The sequence below is a fragment of the Condylostylus longicornis genome, unplaced genomic scaffold, assembly GCF_029603195.1.
Source record: "Condylostylus longicornis isolate FDR11 unplaced genomic scaffold, ASM2960319v2 ptg000020l, whole genome shotgun sequence".
NCBI lineage: Eukaryota > Metazoa > Arthropoda > Insecta > Diptera > Dolichopodidae > Condylostylus > Condylostylus longicornis.
The window spans coordinates 2,867,185-2,892,050 of NW_026577989.1; the positions used below are offsets into that span (position 1 = coordinate 2,867,185).

At 23.2% G+C, this 24,866-nt stretch overlaps 1 protein-coding gene across 1 annotated transcript; it reads left to right on the forward strand.

Moving 5' to 3' along the window:
- Nucleotides 1-1,601: 1,601 nt before the first annotated feature.
- LOC129606671 (phosphoenolpyruvate carboxykinase [GTP]-like) lies at nt 1,602-20,316 on the forward strand. The gene is made up of 2 exons (XM_055517102.1): nt 1,602-1,859; nt 18,259-20,316. The coding sequence occupies exons 1-2, from the start codon at nt 1,828-1,830 to the stop codon at nt 20,156-20,158; spliced, it is 1,932 nt and encodes a 643-aa protein (XP_055373077.1). The 5' UTR covers nt 1,602-1,827; the 3' UTR covers nt 20,159-20,316.
- Nucleotides 20,317-24,866: the final 4,550 nt, after the last annotated feature.

Sequence of the window (24,866 nt, forward strand, 5' to 3'; positions counted from 1 at the left end):
TGTACATGACCAAAATGTTCGAAAATGAATACTAACAAAAATAAGCAATAAATAATTATTATTAATAACCTTTAAAATTTAACATAAAGAAAGAACTATGGCAGTACAGTATCGCGGCTAGTTCATGAAGTTTTACTCTAAGATTTAATTGGAAGATTCTAATGCTAAAATTGTTTTATTGTGTGTATAACAATTTATAAATTTATTTGACTATTATTGTGAAAAACATATTGCTTTTGGTTAAAAAGTTTAAAAACAAAAATTGTTTTTTTTTTTTTTATACAATTTTTTATTTTTAAACACAAGTTTTTATTAAAAGAAGAATGATGTGGAGAACAATACCTTATCATGTGGTATATTATAAAAAGTATTATATTTGAGTCTGTTTTTCTTTTCCTCTTTTCTTTATTCTTTTTTTTTTATTTCTACTTTTTAATACTAGTTAAGTATGTGCAAGTATTCTTCGTATTCATTATTTTTATTTTCCTTCTGTTTTTTTCGAGATTAAAAATATTTTTAGGTCTGTTTCGTTAGTTCCCTTTTTTGTTTTAAAATGAAATTGAAAGTTAAACGAGATGGTAGTAATACTGTCTAGCTAGTGCTTTACGGTTCGATTTACTTTTTTTTTTTGTTGCTCTTAACTATAATTTCAATTTTTTTTTTGAATTTAGTTTAAAATATATTAAGAAACATTTTTATAATAACAATATAAAATTGTGCGGATTGCCAGTATAATAAATGTAAAAACAAATTAATATAGAAAAGGGGAACGAAAAAAAAATTTATAAATTTGACAAAATATTTTTTTTATAGCCAATATAAAATAATATCAGCGAATACTAACAACAATTTCACTTTAATATTGAATATATAGTTTCGAAAATCAACAAAAAACAAAAACATTGTTATCATTTATTTTAAATTTTTTGATATCAAATTTTGTACTGAAATTGTATACAACTCCCGAATAATTTAATTTGATTTATGAAATATGTACACATATAAATACATGTATTTCAATTAAATGTTTAAATGTCGCGGATTTAAATTGAATTGAAAATTATTCAAAAATGCTTAAAGAATTTAAGTAATCATATATTATATTCGATTCTGATCAATTGTTCTATATGTAAAAAGGCACATGAATTTGTTATAATTTCAGCTAAATCTGTAATTGTTATCTTAATACAAATTTAACCATAAATTAAATTAATTATTAAAATTATTTTTTACTTGTTATGGTTATATTTTATTTTAAAATTATTTAATTATTACATAAACTCAATTATAATATAAAAATAGAACAATTCTAAATTTTTTAAATGAATTTTTTAATTTCTCATGTAAACATGATAACATTATTTTTTGTTAGAATATTGTTATATTTAAAATTTGTTACATTGTTTTTAAATTTTTCTAACTATTCTAAAATACATACCATATAATCTCATTTATTATTGTTTATACTATTAGATTTTTATATAAATGATGTTATTTTGATAACACAATTATAACTAATTATGATTCTGTGTTCTTCTTTTTAAATAATTTGAAAAAAAAAAATCAAATATTATTCTTTTTATTAATCTAGTTGAATTAACAATTCGGTTGGTAACATTTTGGAAAAATATCAAAAAAAAAAAAACACTAAAATAAATTAAGAAACGGGAAGCTGACTAAATTAGTACAAAAATTGATTAGAATTGAAATTGAATTTTGTATTTTATTTTTATTAATTTTGAAAACATTGTAGTAAAATCGAACTAATTATTTATTGCTATAGTACTTTTATATAATAAATTTAAATATAAGAATAAATAAATAAAGATGATTTCATCAATAGTTCGTGGTTATAAAGGGTAAGGAAATGTGATTTTTTTAAATTTATACTTGTGTTGTAATATTTTACATAACATTTTTAATAAACATAAAAATGCGAAAATTTGTTAGTTTTATCTTAATTATATTTTGTGATTACGGAATTAACTATAACGATTCTGGAATCTGCCAGATAAAATTAACTTTCAAATAAAATTGAGAAAAGTTAAAGATTCTTGCATGCAAAATGTGCGAATAAACACTTAAGTAAATACTTTTTTGTAGACTTGAGACCGATAACCACTGTTTATTAAATTTTTGTTTTTTTTTTTTTTAAATATTCAAATAATTTAATACGCATATGTTGTAATTTATAATGGAGAAGCGTATACAATAAATGATAATTAAAATATTATTGATAGTGTATTTATAACGTTAATGAAAGACAAATAAAACAGAGAAGAAATTTAAAGTAAATTTTATATTAAATGATAATTCGTTTATTGAAATACTTTTACTCGTAACATAACTAATTTTATTTATATTTATGTATTATTTTTAAAAAAATATAATCTACTACTTAAAATGGAATCTTTATAATATATTAAAATTATTTTATGAAATAAAAAATTATTGCATACTTTTTGGAGAATAAACAAGAATTCAAAAATGTGCTAATATGATGGTCGAATTCGATGGCTAATTAGGTGAATTATTTTGCCAAACACACTGTACATATATAACAATTATATTTTTTAATGGAAATTTACTAAGCTATAAATTAATAAATTAAGCAATTTTGCTTTTATAAAATTTGTGAAAAGCTTATACAATTCCAGAAATATGAGAAATCGGGAACTGAAATTTTAATTGTTTTGGGGGAAGTAATTTGAAAGGAAAACGAAAAGAAAATTTCTTCTTACGAAGTAAATCATATATCTATGTCGAGAAACTGCTTATTTTAGATTTCTATACAACTTAAGAGAAAAGTCTTATACTGTGAGAGAAAAATTATATCAAAGATTTGAAATAAAGGAATTGTTTTTGTCGTTGTATTGTTTGATTATGCAGCGTGTCGGTTGAAATCGCTACATTTTTGCGTTTGAGAAATTCAAAAAATGTGTGTGGTTATTAAGAAATGATATTTTTATGGCTATTACTTTTAAAGCAGGGGAAAATTATTTCTCCTAGAGAAATAAATTCGATTAAGAAATAAGTCGAGCCACATATAAAAGTTCAATTTGCTGTCTCTTAAATGGTGTTCAAATGTAACGGACATACATTGGTCAGATCTTAGAGTTGCTTGAATCTTTGATATTTTTAAGTTTTGAATATTTGAAAACGCAATATGAAACTTTTTAAAACAACAACGTAGGTTGATTTGGATTTAAAAAGTTTTATGTACTATAGAACAATTCAATGGAATATTTCAATATTTGAGTTTCTTCCTGAAAAACATATAATAAAAATTAAAAGAAAACCAGTATATTCCTATATACTCGTACATATAACAATTTCTTATAAAGGTGGTTTTTATATTATCATATCTAGTATATTAGTATCTCTAAAAGAAGACCTAAAGTTGACCTATTTTTTTTCATTTATTTTTATCTTGCTTTATATACTAGTATTTTTCATTACTTTATGCTTGTTTGTGTGTCAGTATTATGTTAGCTTATGGTAATTTGATGAACAGGAAATTTGATTCATATATACGAGTAGTATTTTAATGTCGATATTTGAATATGCATATGTGTAGCAGTGTAGCTTCTCAACATTAATACAAATATAACATATAAATTTAATATATATGATATATATGATAGATAAACAGTGTAATGTGAGTTATACTCGTAATCAAATATAATAGATTAATATTAATGGACATAAAAAGAGAATAATAATATTATTTAACATTTGGGGAGAAAGTTTTTTATTTTCCCATTATCAAATTTTATTATTGCTATTATGTAACAAAATATGCACTTACATACACATGTAGGCATATTATTGTTTGTATAAATGTATAATAAAGAAGAATATAAACATGCAACATTAAATTAAAATTTTTGTGTATCGGAAATTTAAAATGCAATTTAAACTTAAAATTATTTTATTACTATTTTTTTTTTTTATAAAAATTTGTTATTTAACTTTGTTAGATGAAAAGGAATTCTTTAGCGTCATAATGCATTCAAAGAACGTCATTTAGCGTCAAAGTGCATTAATGACGTCGCATTACGTCAAATTTAAAACAAAAACAATTAAGTAAAATATAATATAGCGATAAAAAATAATTTAAATCCACAGATAACAGTATTTTTTCTGTCAAAAACTTAAATTTCTTTCATTCTTTCAAAACTTTCAAAAAATTAACAAAATTTTAAAATCTTACAGATTAATTCTAGTATTTTATCAGCAGTTCTTTTTTTTTTGTATAAAATTTTTAAGTGCTTGTATACCACGCGTGTATACAATCACGTACATACACACATGAATTTTTAAATACATATATATTATATGTATAATATACAACAATAACAACTAGTGAACATACCTGTTAGAAATAATTTGTAAACGTTTTAAAAAAATTTTGTATCAGTTTATGAATTTTATAAAAAGCTTTGAATTTCAAAAATTAAAGTTTGTTCAGCACAAATCTTATTGTTTTTGGAAATTTTTGAATTTTTGTTGTTGTTGAAGTTTTTTAATTCACTGAATAGTTCTAATTGTATTATCAAATATGAAGTTTGTTTTAAATTTTTTTCCGGCAGATGGAGCTAAAATTAAATTTTCAAAAGTAACGGTAAATTATGGTATAAAACTTCGTATAACTTAAACTTGAACTTGAACTATTATAATAAACTTAAAATAATTAAAGAAAAAAAAGGAAGAAAAAGCTCCTTTTGAATGATATTATGCATATAATAAATGTTTATACGAAATCCCGAAAGATGTCATTGTAACAATTATTAGTTTTGTTTTTTTTAGTTTTTGTTCTTGTTCAAATTTCTCATTTATACTCGTACTTTATTCAAATGCATAAGTGATTGGATTATTTGTAATTTTTCATGATTTTTACGATATAACGAAACGTTTTTTTTTTTTCTGTGGAAATCTTCATCGAATTTCTGTAAAATGTCATTATTTATAGGCCCTCTTATTTCATAGAAATTACGAACGTTATCAAACTTTTTGTGAAAAAGTAAAAGGAAATGAATTCTTTGTTAAAAACTATTATTCCATAATATAACTTGGCTTAACTGCGAATATAATTTGATCTTTATCCTATTTTTATAATTTAAAAATATTCATATAATATTCCTCCTGAGTGTATGCAACAAGATATTGTTAAAGGCGAATATATTTTTATGTTATATAATATCTTATTCATTTTTTTAGTCTTTAACATCTTATAAGTATTTTAACCCTTTTTCGGTTAAAATAAAAAAGTGCTACTTTATAAACCTTTGTAGTACGGTCAATGATATTTTAACAAGTGTTTTATTCTTCTCACTCTAAAAATATTATTATAATAATATTGATATATGCAGTTTTATTTTAACGCTAATATTCAATATAAAAGGTTATTGTTTATATATCAGTCAGTTAAATTATTTAATTAAATAAAATCTATAATTATAGATTTGTAATTAAATACTCTTGCATTTACTAAAATATTACATATTTACATTACTATTTCGTATATAAATATTAAACATACTGATATCATGTTAACCTTAACAGATATTTTTCGGATAAAATTTTTATAGCTATTATTTATAATAGTAAAAGAAGTCATTTTGATAACTTTTGATATTAAATGAGGAAAATTAGTATTAGCATGGTGTGTATATGAGTAATTGAATATGAAAGTAGATTGAAAGTTTCATCAATCTGATTATAAATATGTTTTGCGGTTTAAATTATTTTTTATTATATGTTCTCTGAAAATTTTTTTATAATATTAAAATTTAATTAATTAAGTTGAAACCACTAATGTGGTAAAAATAATTTCTTAGTACATAAAATAATTAGTTCATAAGTATTGATCAAGAAGCATATGGTATGAAATTAAAATTGAAAATTACACTAAAAATGTAAACAAAATATTTGGGGTTAGTAATGTTATATTAAAATAGAATTTACAATTTAATATTATTGTGTAATAAAAATAATCATAATTAAATTTTAATGAATTTACATTGGTTTGTATGAATATTCTAATATGAAGGAATAAAAACTAATAGCTTTTCAAATTAAAAATTAAGAATATTTTCCATATGACAAAATACATAGCGCCATCTATGGATGTCATACGTTATACACCTACATAAATGGTACTGAAATGAAAGAAACTTTTACATACCTGCAATTTTTTACTGTAGGTAGAAAGATTTTCATCAAGAAAATTAACATTCGTATGCATAAAGAACGTCAAATTTTTGATATTTAAATTAATAGATAAATTTTTAATCTAATTTGATTAATTTTATCTAATCTTGATAAATTGTTCTATTTGTTGTACTATTTTAAATGTGAACATTTTACAACTATTTTGAATGACTCATTCAACAAATACTGTCAATAATGTATCGAGTTATGTCATGAAAGTGCAGAAAAAGTCAGATCAATTGTGTTTTTTTTTGTAAACATAATATTAACTTATTTGCCATTATACACGTCACCTAATTGTCTTGTCTTCAAATTTTCAGAATGATTTCAACAAAACATTTTGTAATCTTTCACATTTTCCTTAAATTAAAATTTTATTCAATAAAAATATATACGTGTGTCGTATATTTATGTGCATATACTTGAAGGTAAATATCAGTTTTGATTCTATTTGGCACAAATTCAATGAAAAATAAAAGCAAAAAAACCAGCTGACAAAAATTAGCTTTTATATTTGTAGGTTTTCCTTTTTTTTTTCTTAAATAAGATTTGTATGCAATCACTAAATGGCTGTTAATGCTTTTTTTTTTTAAACTATATTTTTATATGTATGTATTATTATAAAAATCTAACAAAAGCAAAAAAAAAAAAATATTATTCAGAAAACTTGTTTTGTTGAATCTAAAATTAGAGTAGAACGACGACGCGACTAAAATATCGCAACTTTGTTATAAGAAAAATTGTTTTTCGTTTTTTGATGGTATTATATTAAAAATGATCAATGTGTGCGATTGTTTTGGGGGGCTCGTCATTATTTGTTTTGTTTTTGTATTTTATATTACAAATTTTGTTATTTGAATTAAAATTTTGTATTATGATTGTGTGATGGAAACAAAATGCATATGTATAGATTGTATTTTAAAGCACACCACCAATACATTTTATTTTATTTTAAAGCCTGACAACAAAATTGAACGCTAAATAAAGAATTTCAAAATAAAAAAAATAAAACAAAATTGAATCGAGGAAAAAAATGAGTTTTTTTTGCTTTTTCTTTCCAATGTTTTCACAGTTTAATCAGTTGTTCTAAAATAAACTTGTTTTTAATAAGTCTGATAATGTTATACTCGTATGCTTGTTCCATAATAATATACATATTATTACGTATATGTAAGTAGGCGAATATACTATGAAATTGCAGATATTTTTATACAATTTGTTTATATATTTTAGGTGTATGAATACTTTACATGTAAATAAATATTTTGTTTTGATAACTATATTTAAATTTTGTATATACATACTTATGTATTTGGTAATTGATGTTTTAAATTTAAGCGATATTTCATCATCATTTTTATGAAACGCTCGTCGCTTACTTACCTTATATACGAGTACATACTGTACATATTTATTATTATTTTTGTTTAGGTAAAAATGAGAACGCAGAGTTGATTATTTGGTGTTTTTTTATTATAAGTTTATATATGCATGTATGTATGTATATATGCTCTTTCGTAAGAAAGCAATAACGGCTTAAAGGACTATAATAATAATTATTATTGGAAATTTTTACATTCAATAATTTATAGCTTTTGATTTAAGAATTATTTATTGTATTATTTAAGTAATGCAAAGTATAAGTATAGGTATGTAGATAGTATTTAAAATTTTGTACCTAGAGTTTGAGTTTTATAGCAAAGTTTTAAAAGATTTATGACAATTCAAAAGTAAATGATATTTGTTAGAAAATTTTATACTTTTTTGCATTTAATATTAAGATTTAAACTAATGAATTGTTCATATTATCGATTTTAATAGCCAAAAATCTAAAGAATGGTATTAAATTAAAGTATGTATAACATAATAAAGAATTTTTGAAAATAGTAGATTATTAATAAAATATATCCGATCGGATCAAAGATTTAAATTGAAATTTTGATAAACAAATAAAATTCTAAATTTTATTATTAATCTGTTGCCTAATAAGAGTAGTAATTTTATTTTTTTAGTCATAATATTATCTTAATTGCCACTTGAAGCAATTGATAGTTAGAGAGAATTCCCGGATAAATTCAGATTCTATTTTTATTCACGTGGTTTACTCATTTAATCGAATAAGCATTCACAAAATTAAGATTAATCCTGAAAGAAAAATGTTTTAGGGAAAAAATTTAAGTGTATAAAAAATCAAAACAAAACTTATGTATATGTTTGATTCTTTTGTGATTTATCAATAAATCGATAAGAATTGTCTCTATACATGTACATACATACAAACAAACATATTTTTAAATTCGTAGAGTTTTCACGCAGTTTAAGAGAGAAACGTATTAAAATAAGAAATGTTTGTGCCAAAATTTTATTTTCTTTATATATACGCAACATTAAAGTATGGAACGCATTAACCAGGACTCGTGCGGCATATATAAACATCCGATTATTTAATATACGCAGATACTATTATAGTATTATTCTGACGTACATATGTCGCTATCGAAACAAACTAGAAATAATACTTTCTATAGATGTACATTAGACGTTTTTTGAAATTTAATTCATTTATCACTCAATTACTTCTTACATGCATAGTAGATATTTTCGTTTATCTTTATTTTAATTTCATTACCCACTTTTATGTTTTTGATTTTTAAGTATTTTTAAAAAAGTAGTTTGAAAGCAGGATTTGAATATTAATATTGAACATTTTTACTATTCGATACCAGGCTAGAATGTTATTCATATTTAAGGGTTTATAAATGCATAGGGCAGTAGTAATAATTAACAAGTTCACATGTACTGAAAATATATGTGTGTATGTATAGGCGCTCATTATAACAAATTGAAAAAAAAAAATAATTCTTCAATTTTACTAAATATAAAACTATTTTAAAACTGATACGCAGATACAAATGAGAACGAAATAAAATTTACGTTTTTGGCATAGCAACAAAATTTATAAAATATTAATTTTGCTGGTGGTTACTGACTTACCGTTTTTAAAAGTAAATAATAACAAAATAAAAAATTGTCGTCACATTTTTTATTTTTTTCGTTGTTTTATTTTTATTTCTTATAATCATGTGTTTTTACGACTCTATTATCGGTTTATTTATTATTATTATTGTTGTTTTTTTGGCATATTCAAAAACCAAGAGCTTAAAAAATATTGAAACACGAATGAATATTTTAAAAATAAATAAATGAAAATTAACACTTTTTTTTGTATTATTATTATTATTTTGTGCCTTTAAATTTGGTTATGTATACATGTACATACATATATATAAATAACATTTTATTCAAAGAATTTAGCTTATGTAGATTATTTAATAAAAATAAAAAAATAAAGGCGCCGGTTCTACAGATAGATACTATAATTGCAAATATTATCAAAGCAGTACTATATTTAAACAATCATACAGAATGAGGGAAAAAAGAAGTTTTGGTGATAAACAAAAAACAATTTCGAAAAGAGTTTTGTCCATATTTGTATACTTATGTAATCGCATACTTACAAAAAAAAATTTCTTTTTTATTTAATTAATAACTAGTCAAAATACAAATCAGACTAGACCTAGTTAATACAAATCAGACGGAAAAACTTTAGTTATTTAAAATAATTTGGTTTTTTGCATAATTACAGGCGTGTACTATTTAAAGTAACGTTAAGAGTACCTACATGTATGAACATTACGTATACTATACCTTGAAGTTTGTATTATATATTTCTGTAGTCTCTTACCAAATATTTAATATTCTTTCCGGGAGGAGACTTATCGACTGATATTAGTTATTCACGTTGTTCAGTTTATTTCTATTACTATTTCAATGTACTGTTGATCAGTGCTATCCAATTTAAACACTTTAAAGAGTTTTTGCAAGTATAATCGAATTATTTTTATATTGCTAAGCTTTCGCCCCCGCCCTACACCCCTTAAAATTGGTTTAGTTTTATCTTTTAAATGGCGATAGCTTCGCATAAAATTTGATTGATAAACTAATAAACACAGTGGCATACAAACAAGAAAGAAAATTTCAACGATGCTTTATAAAATAAAAAAATATAACAAATTACCTTATAATATAACCAAATAATTGCCGGATACAGATATAATATATTATCACATATGATATTATACAATCCCAATATATAGACTTGTGCACATGCATACATACATATATAACACATTATTAATATCTATGGAAATATAAAAGAAAGTTTAGAAAATAATTCTTGTTATTTTAATAATTTATGTAGAAAAACTTATGAGAAAATATTATTGAATCAATCAGTGTAAGTTATAAAATATGATATATTTCATTTCTTATTATAAAATAATGGAATATTTATAAATAATTTAATTAATATTTTGTATAATATTTTGATTATAATTATAAATATGAAAGAATGTTACCAGCTAAAATTAAAATAATGTATGTTGTATGATTCTCTTATAAAAAATATTACAAAGAAATCAGTTATACGGAATTACAATCGAAATTAAGCAAAAAAGATTCTTAACACAATAATGACAAACCCTTATTATATTCATATGTGCCAAATAGTACCGCTTAATTTCTATAACATTATAAAGATTAAATTATATAAAGTATTTACAATAAAGTAATTCAGAATTCTAATTAAATTCGAATTTTATTTACATATGCATACATATACACATATTCCTTATAATAGTTAATCATATAATTAACTTTATAACAAATAACTATAATATTTATTTGTAAAATAATAATAACATTTAACATAATATTATTTAATTGATATTAAAATAAATATTTACATATTCACATTATAATATTGTTCAAAGGTTACATTTTATTTCTATTTTTCATAATATACATATGTATAAAGAATGAAATGTGTCATAACAAATACAATATTACGTATACATATATTATATTATTTATTTACAAAAGTACTTATATTATATACAAATATGTACATATTCTATAACAAGATTATATGGAATTCCCTCTTAATTAATTTATTATCAAAATAGATAAAAAGAAAAGTAAATTAGCAAATAAAATTTAGGTAAAAATAATAAAGCGGATTTGGTTTTTAATTTTTTAAGCGATTCGAGATTATAATAATATAATATATTGGGTATTGTTTTATTTAACATATACTATTTAGAATTTTAGATAATCATTTATTTACGGGGCAAATTACAAATAATCATATTAAAGATATTTGGATTTTAAATATGATATATGGAACAAAAATTAAAATTTTATAAAATAAATTTTAAAAGAAATTTTTTACATATTATTACATCATTTACTTAATTTATTAAATAATTTCCTACATTAAATAAATTAGAATGAATTTTTACTAGAATGGAGTCCTAGCGTCTATAATTCAATGACGCTAGGACGCCATTTAATACAGAATAATATTTAATATTATTAATAGGACGCTATATTTAATAAATTTAATCAATAAATTTTCAAATTATCACTAAGGAAGGCGGATACAAACAAAATTGTTAGATTTCGGCAGAACTTAATGCTATGCAAGAATATATTACATCTCTATGCCTATCTATAGATCTGCATTTTTTAGAAATAAAAATGAGGGGCTCAGAAACAGAGTGGCGTAAGCCACAATGTGGATTAGTCACTTTGCTTTTTAAAAATCAGAAAATTTTTATAAAAGCAAAAGTACTTTTGTGAAAAACAAATAGGAAGAAAACTATTTCGAAACTGGAAACTAATATTATACTGATTCTAAAAGATGTACATAACCGATTGCAGCAAAAAAAATTTTTTTTTATTTATGGCTTACGCCACTCTGCTTCTGAGACCCTCAAATATAATATATTACAGTTATAAGTTCGTATATATATTTTAAGAAGAAAGTTGTTTAAGGAAACAATATATTAGAAATGCTGCAATTATGTACATATATTTGCGAAATATTTTTTGAAAATATGTACGTAAATAATATTGCCGTAATTACAATTACGTGCAAAATTCTAGATTTTACAAACTGTTACGAAAGTAAAAGTCAAATTAAATCAGAAGATCAAGGAAACAGATGGCGTTAGCTACGTATATATTTTCTCTTAATATTTATTACGGTTAATTAATTTTAGAAAAAAAAAAAACAAATAACGGTCAATGAACGTCATAAATTTATAATACGAGTACTATTTAAAAAAAAAATTAATTAATTTATTTAAAAAAAAAAATGAGTTTTTTTTTTTTGAATTTCAAATTAAATAATTACTAATTAAAAAACAAAATCATAAAAATTTTTATACAAAATGTTATACTTAAAAATATGTGATGTATGTATGCTTATGTAGGTATACACATTGTAACTACACAATCTATTTTCTTTGTATCTATAGGAGTTAAAAATAAATCAAAAACACAAAAATATTGAAAACTTCATAGGGGATCTTGCCCTCTGGTTATTTGATTTCTTATTTGACATTACTTATTATATACGTATATGTTCATGTACATATAAACATATAGTAAACATACATACATATATGAAATTAACTCTTATCAATGTCAAAAGAATTAATTAGCAATATTGTCAACAAGTTATTATAAATAAAATCAGAAGAGAAAAAATAAAATTTTGTTTACATTATGAAAATGATAAAAAAAATAATTGGAATAGAATCAGGAATATTCAATTTCTATCATTAATCCCATTAATTAAGTTAATATCAAAGAAATCCTTAACTATATGAAATCATTTAAGAATGATAAAATATTTAATATTTTAGCTACTATTGATAATATTTCAAGATTAATATTAAAAAAAAATGTAAATTTGCCACTGCTCTCGGATATTTGAAGATAAAATATTCAATAAATAGAAAATTATGCTAGCTGAATATGATATAAACAAATAGTATGACTTCCTACACGAAACTTTTAGCACATAAAATTGAATTTATTATGATTTTACTGATTGGGAATCGTACTGGATTAACATATAAAATACTGGATTACTTCTTATTAGTATGGCCTCTAAATTAGAACATTGTCAGGATTTAAACCCACATTGCATTTTTTTGTCTTAAAATTTCTAGAAAAAATTTATTTGTATGAGAGTTTGTATAATTTGTTTATATTATTTTTACTTAAGTGTTGCTACAAATTGATTTTTAAAATTATTGAAATCAAAAGAAAATTTTCTGTTTATATAAAATTTTAAATTTAATTAATTGCAAAATATTTTAATCATCTTTTATCATTTTAAAATTGCTCTTAATTGTGCACCTAATACACATACTTTTTTTGCCATTTTACATACGTACATACAATTATTGTTTACTTGTATAATTTTATTTACTTGTTTGTTTACTTGTTTATTTATGACTTTGTGATAAAATTTTTGTATATTAATTTCAAATAAATTTTGGACTTTACTTAAACTTTAATCGTATATAAATTATCTTATTGGCTATAAGTGTTATTACTTTATTATAAAAATAATCGTGCAGAGTATTTCATGATTAAATTTTAATGTCATTTAAAGGATAATGAGTGAATAAAAGCAACTGTTTCCCTTTTGTAATTGTAACGGAATGGTTTTTCATAATAAAGAGTTATTCAAATTAAAACAAGTTAATTTCGAAAATATAAAAAGCGATTTTTAAACAATAAATTGAAAACAAGTTTGAGTACATAGTGCAATTCGCATTTTGCTTTGAGAGCAATATTAATTATTACTAATTTATTATTAATGCGACATAAGTCGGTCGAACTTCAAATTGGGAATGAACCATTATAAAAATATATTGTAGTTCAAAAAAGTCGGTCGAACTTCAGAATAATAATGGAACACCATGTATTATTACTTTAGTATTCATATACATTACTTAAATATTAATTTTATTTTCATTAGAAAATATATTTTTGCTTTATAATAAAATTGGAATTTTTGCAGTAAATATTTTTGTTATATGAAATTTTTCAAGGAATTTTCCAAGGTGAACAAGTTTTTGTTCTATAAGAAAGCACTCTATTTTATTATTCTTTTTTTTTTTGGCTATAAAATCGGAGGCAAGTTTGGAGGCGTGTTTCGAATGTATTTGAAAATTAATTTAAAAAAAATTAAAAAGTTTTATAATTTTTTGGATTTTTACTTTAATATTTTTAAGAAATCATCAACTATTTTGACTTTCAATTTCGAATTTTTATAAATAAAGGAAACCGGATTTCCGAAAAATTTGAATGTTTATATTGAATCATTAATATAATAATGGTAAGCAAAAAGTTGTTATCTAACATAGTAAACTATAAATATGTGAAAAAAAAGTTTATTATTCTAAAATCATAAAATTAATAAAGAAATAAAAATTTTTAATTAAGTAGAGGTTTTTTGTGTCCTGCAGAAAGGTTAAAATTTATTAAGCACTTATAAAAAAATTGAGTGCAGAGAGAATTTTCGAAATTACAAAGTAGAATTTAAACAAGATTAAGAATTTTTTTGTGAGTAATAAAAATGACATATTGTTGGTTCATAAAAAGAATTGACAGAGCTAAATACAGCACATATATTATATATATAGAATATACTACATATATATATATAAAATATTGTATGCAAAATTGTATATGTTACATTAATTTATTGAATATATTGGGGATCAACTATATTTATTGCGGATCATAATTAACTTTAAATTGAATATCAAGTTATAAAATTGAATTAAAATTAAGTATATATACGATAGTATATATGTATACGATAGAATAATTAGGATTGTTGAAATTCTAGAATCAGTTTCATAATTGAAAATTTTTTTTATGTCAGTAAGATTATAGTTTAAATTTCATAGAATACTTCCTTATTTCTTTAATAATGTTCTGGTAATTCATTTTGAAATCATTCTTTACTAGATTTAAGAATAAATTTTTGTTCTAAATTTAGAATATTTCATCTTTAATATTCGCAAAAAAAAAAAAAAAAAACACCGTTTTAAAATCTTGTTTAATTACCATGTTATTTTTTTTTTAATAAAACAATATTATTAATTGTACACTCATGTCTAAAAATTAATTTTTTTTCAAATTTAACAAAAAAATACGCTTTGCGTATTTTTCCCGATTGTCTAAAATTTTTCTGGATACGTTTTATCAAAACTATAGCAATATGTTTAATTAGTTCCATTTGCAAACTATACTCAGCTAATCCGGTAATGTTAAGGTATATTAAAACGCAAATATTAAATAGGTCTATTTATTTGAAGCCTACTTTTTGCATACAGTTGAAATGAATAATTACGGTAATTAATTCTGGTGAATAGCTTTTTATTTTTACATGGAAATGTACAGGATGTAAGAAACTTTACATTTTGTGTTATAAAGTTTCTTACATCCTGTACATAAGAAGTGTTCCAACGATTTAAGGTAGTTTGAAGCGTAATATAATAGCTTTGACAAAAAAAACTGAGGAAATACTAAATTTTTACATTGACTTTGAACAAACGAATATGATAGATTTAAAATATGTAAGGTTATTATTTTGACATTTAGTATATTGTCGAGAAAGTCAAATTAATTTTATGTCACAATCATATTTCGTTTTTTTTTTTCATAAAAATTTAATTTATAAGTAATTTATTTTATTTATTTATGTTTAGTATTTATGGAAAATTAAACTAGTAAGACATGTTTTCTGTCATTAAAATGACCTAATATTAGTTTATAGAACATAATTTGAATAGTCGTATTACAGATAGAATATAAATATAATATCATTTAGGCTTAGTAGACTTTCTTGACCTATAATATGAATAATTGAAATTTTTTATAATTAAAATATTTAAATTCATTTATAATTATTCTTAGATTTGCTACTTTTAAATTTTTATATAGTGCATGTGTATGTATACACAAATATAGTCAAGGTCGCGAATGATTATAGTTAATATATATATGTCATGTATGGTTTATTTTGGTTTTTTTTTCTCGTTTATATTTTAATGTATAGCATATTATAATTTATGCATACAATATTATGATCAGAATTTCTCGTTAGATAAGAATAATATTAAGAAAAAAAAATATATAAAAATTTGTTAAATTTCTATTTTTAAAATTTCTTTGTTTCTCTTTGTTCCAAATTTTACGTTAATATAATTTATTATCTAAGAACAGGAATTTTTTGATATTTTCGCGCGTTGTTCTTTATTAACAAGAAGAAATAACAAAAAAAAAAACAAAATGTTCTTTCATCGTAATTTTTTCTTAAAATTTCATTCACATATATTTTTATTAAAATAAAATTAGTGTGATTATTTTAAATTTATATGTGAATAATAAAAACAATTTTTATTTAATTAAATTTGACATTAAAGTAAGGCCATTTTATTTTTATGTCAAATATTTGCCATTCCTATCCTTTTAGAAGGCATTTTTGGTCAGTAATAAAAGTTCTGGGATATTTTGGGGGGACACGCTAAAAATTTCAAACAATTTCAATTTTCACTACATTTTGAAAATAATTTTTTTCAATAATATTTTTCCTAATTGGTATTTAATTTTTTACACTGAGTCTTATATCAGATGAATTTACTCATTCAGATTCATAGAGTAAGATTCTCTTACGTATTGCTTGTACTTATTGGAATCTAAAGCAGAAATTAATCAACATTTTCATATATGTATATGTATGTATGTACGTTCTTAAATATTTTACAAACTTATTTTCTATTTTGTATACAAACGTGTTTTATTCAAACACAAAAGTTTGTAAAATTTTTATGCTGTGTGTAGGTCAAAGTTTAAATTTTTTAAAGTTCAATGTCTTAAGTTTCTCTAAAAAAACAATGTTTGTTTTTTGTTATTTTACTTTTCAACTGAAATAAATATTAGTTGCCTACTTTTTAATTCCAATGTTTGCGTTAATAGTAGTACATAATGTATCTCTTATTGATATAAAACGTGTATGTACCATACACACATACATGTGGGAACACTATTGTAATTAAATTATTTTAATTTAATTACAAATCTGTATAATTAAGAAAAAAGTAAAATATCTTTGCCATATTATCTATACAAACATACGAATATCAGCATAAAATGTTTTGCTCTATTATAATAATATAAATTATCCAAGAAATTATTTTTCTTTAATGTACATCAATAATCTGTATGTTGAAAATTCTGCAGAGCGTCAGAACATAAGTTAACTATATAACATTATAGTGTATTTATAGATGTAGGTATAAATATTAATTTTTCACAGTTTAATTCACAATTTCATTGAAAATTTTTAATACTCACAAGTGCGATCACTCAATTATATTATCATATGTACATATTATACTCATACATAAATAATAGAAATGATCTGCAAGTGCATAATAAAGCAGAAATTGTGAAAGACACTGAACGATAGAAATGTAAATTAGAAAATTCGTGTTACATGTTGAAGAGAAATACCATAAAAAATAAGAAGCATGATGAAATGTATAACGAAAAATTGCATCATATTTTCTGTAAAAGATGCTTCTCCTATAGCGTTTATATTTTATTTTGTATAGATTAGTATTAATTTGCTTTCTTTGTATTAGTTTATTAAATAAAGCGATACAAAATAATCTAAAGTAAAAATTTTCCATTCGTATATTGAAATTTTGTAATATTAAAAAAAAATTGTATTATCAAATATTTTGCCGGCTAGTTGACCTTGAGTGGTTTTTAAAATAGTTCCAATTTCTAAATACATATTTAATATTGCCACTATATTTTTGTTGGTTATCATTACTTTGTTGGTAAATATGCAAAACTATTCCGAAAATATTGAAATCAGTAAAATTTTCGTTTAAGTTTTCAATTGAATCGTTAAGTAATTTGTTTAATAAAATCTCGTCCAATATACATAACGTATATAAAAGCAGATTTAAGAAAATTAAAGCACTTGTCTCTAGTTTCGACTTACATTGATTAAATAATAAACAGCAAACTATTAATATTATTAAAATTAAAATAAATATGTATTTGTCAATTATAAACTAATGCCACTATCTTAATTGTTTACAGATTAAACCTGATTGGTATTGCATATAAATTACAGTACAAGCATTTAATACCACAAATAAGGCATGTCAGTTTATCTTATGGTGATGTTAATAATTTAACATTGAATGCAAAACAATTTCTCAACGAATCCGTTTCATTATGTCTACCTGAATACGTACATATTTGTGATGGAAGCGACACGGAAAATGATTTACTCATAAAAACTTTAAGTGAAGCTGGTACTATTTCACCATTACCAAAATATGAAAATTGTTGGTTAGCTAGAACTGATCCAAAAGATGTAGCACGTGTTGAATCAAAAACTTTTATTTGCACTGAAGGAAAAAGTCAAGCCATTCCAAAGATTAAAGAGGGTGTTACTGGTTCCTTAGGTAATTGGATATCTGAAGAAAATATGGATAAAGCAATCGCAGAAAGATTTCCAGGTTGTATGAAAAATCGTACAATGTATGTTATACCATATTCGATGGGTCCAGTAGGGTCACCGTTATCGAAAATTGGTATTGAAATCACAGATTCACCATATGTGGCGCAATCAATGAAAATTATGACACGAATTGGAAATAAAGTTTGGGAACAATTAAGATCAAAAGATGAATTTGTAAAATGTTTACATTCTGTTGGAGTACCATCAAATGGCGAAGTGAATATGCCATCGTGGCCATGCGATCCGGAAAGAACAATTATTTTACATAAAGCCTCAGAAAATTTTATTGCATCTTATGGTTCTGGATATGGTGGAAACTCTTTATTAGGGAAAAAATGTTTCGCTCTTAGAATTGGAAGTACAATAGCCCAGCGTGAAGGTTGGTTGGCTGAACATATGTTGATTTTGGGTATAACTAATCCGAAAGGTGTAAAAAAATATATAGCTGCGGCATTCCCATCTGCATGTGGTAAAACAAATTTAGCTATGATGACTCCAACATTACCTGGATATAAAGTTGAATGTGTTGGTGATGACATTGCTTGGATGAAATTTGATTCCGAAGGAGTACTTCGTGCCATTAACCCTGAAAATGGATTTTTTGGTGTAGCACCAGGAACTTCAAAAGAAACAAACCCAATTGCTATGGCGACAATTTTTAAGAACACAATTTTCACTAACGTTGCTTCTACATCTGATGGAGGAGTTTATTGGGAAGGAATGAATAAAAAAGAAATTGAAAATGTTCAAGTTACAGATTGGTTAGGTCAACCTTGGGATCCGAATTCTGGAAAACCAGCAGCTCATCCGAATTCTCGTTTTTGTACACCTGCTTCTCAATGTCCAATAATTGATTCAGCATGGGAAGATCCTGAAGGGGTTCCGATAAGTGCAATTCTTTTTGGAGGAAGGAGACCTGAAGGAGTACCATTGGTTTATGAAGCACATAATTGGAAACATGGAGTATACGTTGGAGCTTCTATGAAGAGTGAAGCAACAGCTGCTGCTGAACACAAAGGCAAAGTAATAATGCATGATCCATTTGCAATGCGACCGTTCTTTGGCTATAATGCTGGACATTATTTAGCACATTGGTTAAGTATGGAGAAACGTGGAAAAGTACCAAAAATTTTCCATGTTAATTGGTTTAGAAAAGGCGAAGATGGAAAATTTTTATGGCCAGGCTTTGGTGAAAATTCAAGAGTATTAGACTGGATTTTAAGACGTATAGATGGTGAAAATTGTTATGTTGACACTGTTATTGGAAAAATGCCACGTATTGACTCAATTAGAACTGATGGCTTAAAAGAAAAAGTAGATTTCAAGGAATTATTTACTTTAGATAAATTCTTTTGGCTCGTAGAAGTCAAGGAAGTCCAAAAATATTTTGAAGAACAATTTGGAAAGGATTTGCCGCCAGAAATTAAAAATGAATTGATACAAATAAAAGAAGCGTTATTCTTTGTAGTTTAAATTTATATAGATTATTTAAAAATGCTATCATATGGAAAAGGAACGAGATTTTTTAAAATACTTTTGTGATAATGATATTGACGATTTTAAATTAATTTTTTTTTTTCATAATGTCTGACTTATATTGTTTTTTTTATACTGATAATAAAAAATTTAAATAATTTTGTAGATGAGTGTCTCAATTGTGATGTCTGATATGTATTTAAAAAAACATACCTTTATAGAATACACTTCTATTAAATTTTTTTAATAATTTAACAAGCCATATTAGCAAAGTTTTGTAATTGTATAATGGTTTTTCCCTACCAAAAATTCAGAAGTCTGCAATATGTCTATAAGAATTTGGAAACTATGCATATAAAATTATTTTATTCTTGAATTGAGCTATAATATTAAAATTTATAAAAATTTTGTAAATTTTCTTGAATTAAGAAATGTATTGTACTGTTACATGTTTAGCGTAATGTAAGCTATAACACTTATACAGTTTAATATCTTTTTCGTCTGTCATTACTGGTACCTTAGACGTTTTATTTTGTTTCGCTCAGATTAATCTACCCACACATAACATTTGAAAGGCGTTATAATATATTTTTTATAATTATAAAATGAGGCAAAATTTTTTGTGTTGCTTTTCATTAAAATTTTTTACTACCTCTGTCCAGACAGATTATAATTTGTACATTACAACAGATTCTGCATTATCATTAAAATATCAATGCTAATTTAATATTATTACTATTTGGTGCCGATTCAAACTACAATATACTAGAAATATTTTCTAAATTCTAGACTAAATAGTAGACACATATACATACATATTTGAATTATGTGGAAGACTTATTTTTTTTTTAAAAAAAGAAGAATAGACGATTTCAAATTATAGTACAAGTACACATACATACATATAAAAGGGCATTAATCCAAAATATAATATTTAACTGAATATAATTTATCATTAATAAAGATCTAGAATTGTCAAAGTTCAACTTAATAATTGTTCTACAATAATACTCAGCAAGTAATAAAGGAAAAATTCTTAAAATCGGTAAAATAGGTTAAAGAAAAAAATTCTATTTTAACAATTACTTAGTAAAATAAATATATGTATGTAAGCATGTACATGCCTTATACATAGTAAGTGAATGTTTGTTTAATTTTTATTTTCTATGTCAACTTGATATTTTTACAAGACTTTATAAGGAAATTCCTTGTCATTTACAGTGATTACAAAGTTCATTTCTTTGTTTAAGTAAGTATTAAGTAACAGTAACGACAATATTTATTGTATTACATACAGACAATGTTTATATTGTATTATTAATAAATATGTACATACATATACGTAGATCAGATAGAATTAATTACAATACGAACATAAATTAGTAAATAAAGAATGAAATTAATGTTTTATTTTATACGAGTATGACAAAACAATTTCAAGTTTTTACCAGCTGGTATCAAGTTATTTGTTATCGAAAATTTGTATTTTAAAGCTGACCGTAAAAGTTCAGGCAGACATGCAATTTTTAATTTTGCAATTACTGATTGATTGCAAATTAATTGGGGGCAGACTTAAGCAATTAAACTATATGAAATTACTAAATTTCAATCAGATGGTAAAAAATTACAAACTGTTTGATTACTTAATTGCATGCGATCATACAGTCGCATTTGTATGTGCGCTTGAATATAAACGTACGACGGTATACAAATAAGCAATCAAACAGTTGCAAACCTAAAAGTTGTATATCTGCCTGAGCGCTCACTGGAGTAATATTATTTCTATAATATTACAATATTATCTCTTTCAGTTTTGAACATTTCTAATAGAAATGAGAATTTGATTGATTGCAAATATTTAAGCTGCCGCATAAAAAGTCATAATGTAAAATGCATGACATTTTTTATGTCATAATGACTGTCAAAATATAAATGTTAAAATAAAAAATAAAAACAACAACTTTTTTGCCATAAATTGGAGTTTGAAGCCTGAACTTAAATACTAGAAAAATACTTTCCAAGAGATTGTTATTTAGTTTTAGTTTAAATATTTAATAATAAAATGTAGATAATAATTAAATTAATAAAGTTTAAATATACTAACAGTATTCCAAATTCAAGGAAAATAAAACAAAGCAATTCCTTTAATTATAATAAACGGGATTATTTTCAAAAGTGCAATTGTTTCAGTAATCTTTGTACTTAGTGAGTATACCTTTACGCTAACAATAAATGTTCTAAGTTATAATTATTTAGATCATGTAAAGAATAAAGTCCAACTAACTGCATAATTAAATTAACAAAAATAAAAAAAAAAAACTTTGTAGTGTTGACTTTAAAACGTGATTTTTTTATCGACAATCTCTTCAATTAGTCAACAATTTAATTGAATGTTATTGAGTATTGAGTATGCCTGCTATGTAATAAGTAAGTTGTGAGTCATTATTATTATTATTAAAATATTTTTAAGTAAACATATTTTAAGGTTTATAGGTAAATAGATAATAATGTACATAATGACTTAAAATATAGACGTGCCTTCGTTCGTTGTTTGGGGAAATTTGATATTATGATTCGATTTCAATTCCTTAATGAAATTAATAATTCTAATGAAAATAATAAATTGTTAGATAGTACCTATAAAATGAATTTGATAAAAAGTTATAATATAATGATTAGCAAAAAATTGATTAAGTACAAAGTACAAAAAATTATTAAATGAAGTGTATAGGTAATTATAATTACAATCATGTTGTTTTGTGCACATATTTTTCATGAATGTGTTAGGGATTTATATTTTCCTTAGAATACAGAGAAGATTATACTAGTTGAAAAGTTTTAAATAAAAATTACCCACTTTTATTTAGTTAATTATAACATTGAACTTTATAAAGAGTTTTTAGAAAAAAAATTTGAAAAAGTGAAATTTTTATTTACTTACTTTAAAAGTTTTTATTTAATATAGCCTAAATAACTGGGCAAAGTAAAGATACGAGTATTATGCACATCTATTGGTTGCAAGGATAGGTAAACATGACAATATGCTTAAAATTTTAGTGTTTATATTTTACAAGACCTAAAATTTAAGATTATGATTGAAATCATTACTATATTTTGCTTTGTGATTTAATCTGAACAAACAAGATTAATTGAGTATTTTTTTCTATATTATTTCTACTTACAACTAGTACTGCCAAATAGTCTAAAATATCTTAATTTTGTTAAAATAAAATCTTCATTTTGAAGATTCGATAAAAAAAAAGTTTTCATCGTGAACCCATTCGCAGATCTTCAATTGAAGTTCAAGTGAAAAAAGTAGGAAGTCAAAATATCACGATTTCAATTCGAACCAAATTACACACCACATAATTAATGATGTGCACAATGTCATATGATATAATAAGCCGTATGAGCATTTAGTTAGTGCAACAACTTAATTAATATAGAATTAATAAATTGCAGCGGAGAATATTAAAAATTTGCTGTCATGAAAGTAGTATTACCATGAGTGGCTATTAAATTGACTTTTTTGTCAAAATGTTTTTTTTTCCATAAAATCAGTATAGCACTTAAAAAATCTTAATTTTGAAAATTTTTTTGTATGTAAAATTTAAGAATTTTAAAAATCTTATTATGAAGTTTAGCACAAAAAATATGACCAAAAAACCTTCATTTTAAATATAAATCTTCTCTTTTGGTAGTGCTACTTAAAACCTTCCTTATTCCATAACATAGTTATTTGTCATTTCTATTCCCATGTATGTATATACATATGTAATAATAAGTAACAATAATAATATAATTCACAAATTTTATAATTTTTTGTAAATTAAGTTTTTAAGTTATGTATCGTATAAAAGATGAAGAGTGGAGCTGCTGATTAAAAAAACTGGTAAAAATAATATAATTTTTGTTTTAAAATTTCCATATCCATAATTTACTTCCATATTTATTTATTTAATAACTTATTTAGTAAGTCATTCGAATATAAAAAATATTTAATGCACAACCAAATGAATTTCAATTGTTTTGATTTTTTGGTATTCTGATATTATTTTTTGGTATTTTGCGACCCTTATGTGACATTTTATGAAATTTTTCAAATTTTTTTTTAGAAAAAATTATCACAATTTTATTCTTCTATTACTAGTAACTACACACATTTCAATAGAATTGACGTCAATTATTAATTATAAAAATATTAATTAAAAGTATTGAAAGCAAAAATTGATAAAAAAAAAAGACAAATTTAAAGATTGATGCTCTCTGAATCAAAATAAAGAACGTTCCTGAAGCTAATTTTTTCGTACCTACGGTCAATTAAGAGTCACAAAATTAAATTTGTTTTCTGTTTTTTTTTTGCTATTTTAATTAGAGAGAAATTGTAAAGTGTGAAATTTTTATTGGTTAACGTTATGTGTACGTCATGAATTATCAGACCATAGCATTATTTTTGTTTTCTAAGCTTACGAAATAACGTGCCAAATTCTTATGAGTTATTTCTAAGGGATTTATCAAATATATTTGAATAGAATGTTATCAGAAAAATGTAAAAATTTTTGCGAGTATATGTACATTTTGTTCTCCGTCAATATTGTAGCATAAAGATTGATTGGATTTAAAATTCATACTCGTATATGCAGAAATTGATAAGTAGGTTTTTTGTGAATAACAATTACCAGAAAGCATATGGTTTTATAGAAAA

Bases quoted from the DNA above. Each gene is read 5' to 3' on its own strand.
- LOC129606671 (XM_055517102.1), top strand. From the start codon at position 1,828: ATGATTTCATCAATAGTTCGTGGTTATAAAGG. The intron at 1,860-18,258 runs GTAAGGAAATGT...AATTGTTTACAG, and splicing joins ATAGTTCGTGGTTATAAAGG to ATTAAACCTGATTGGTATTG.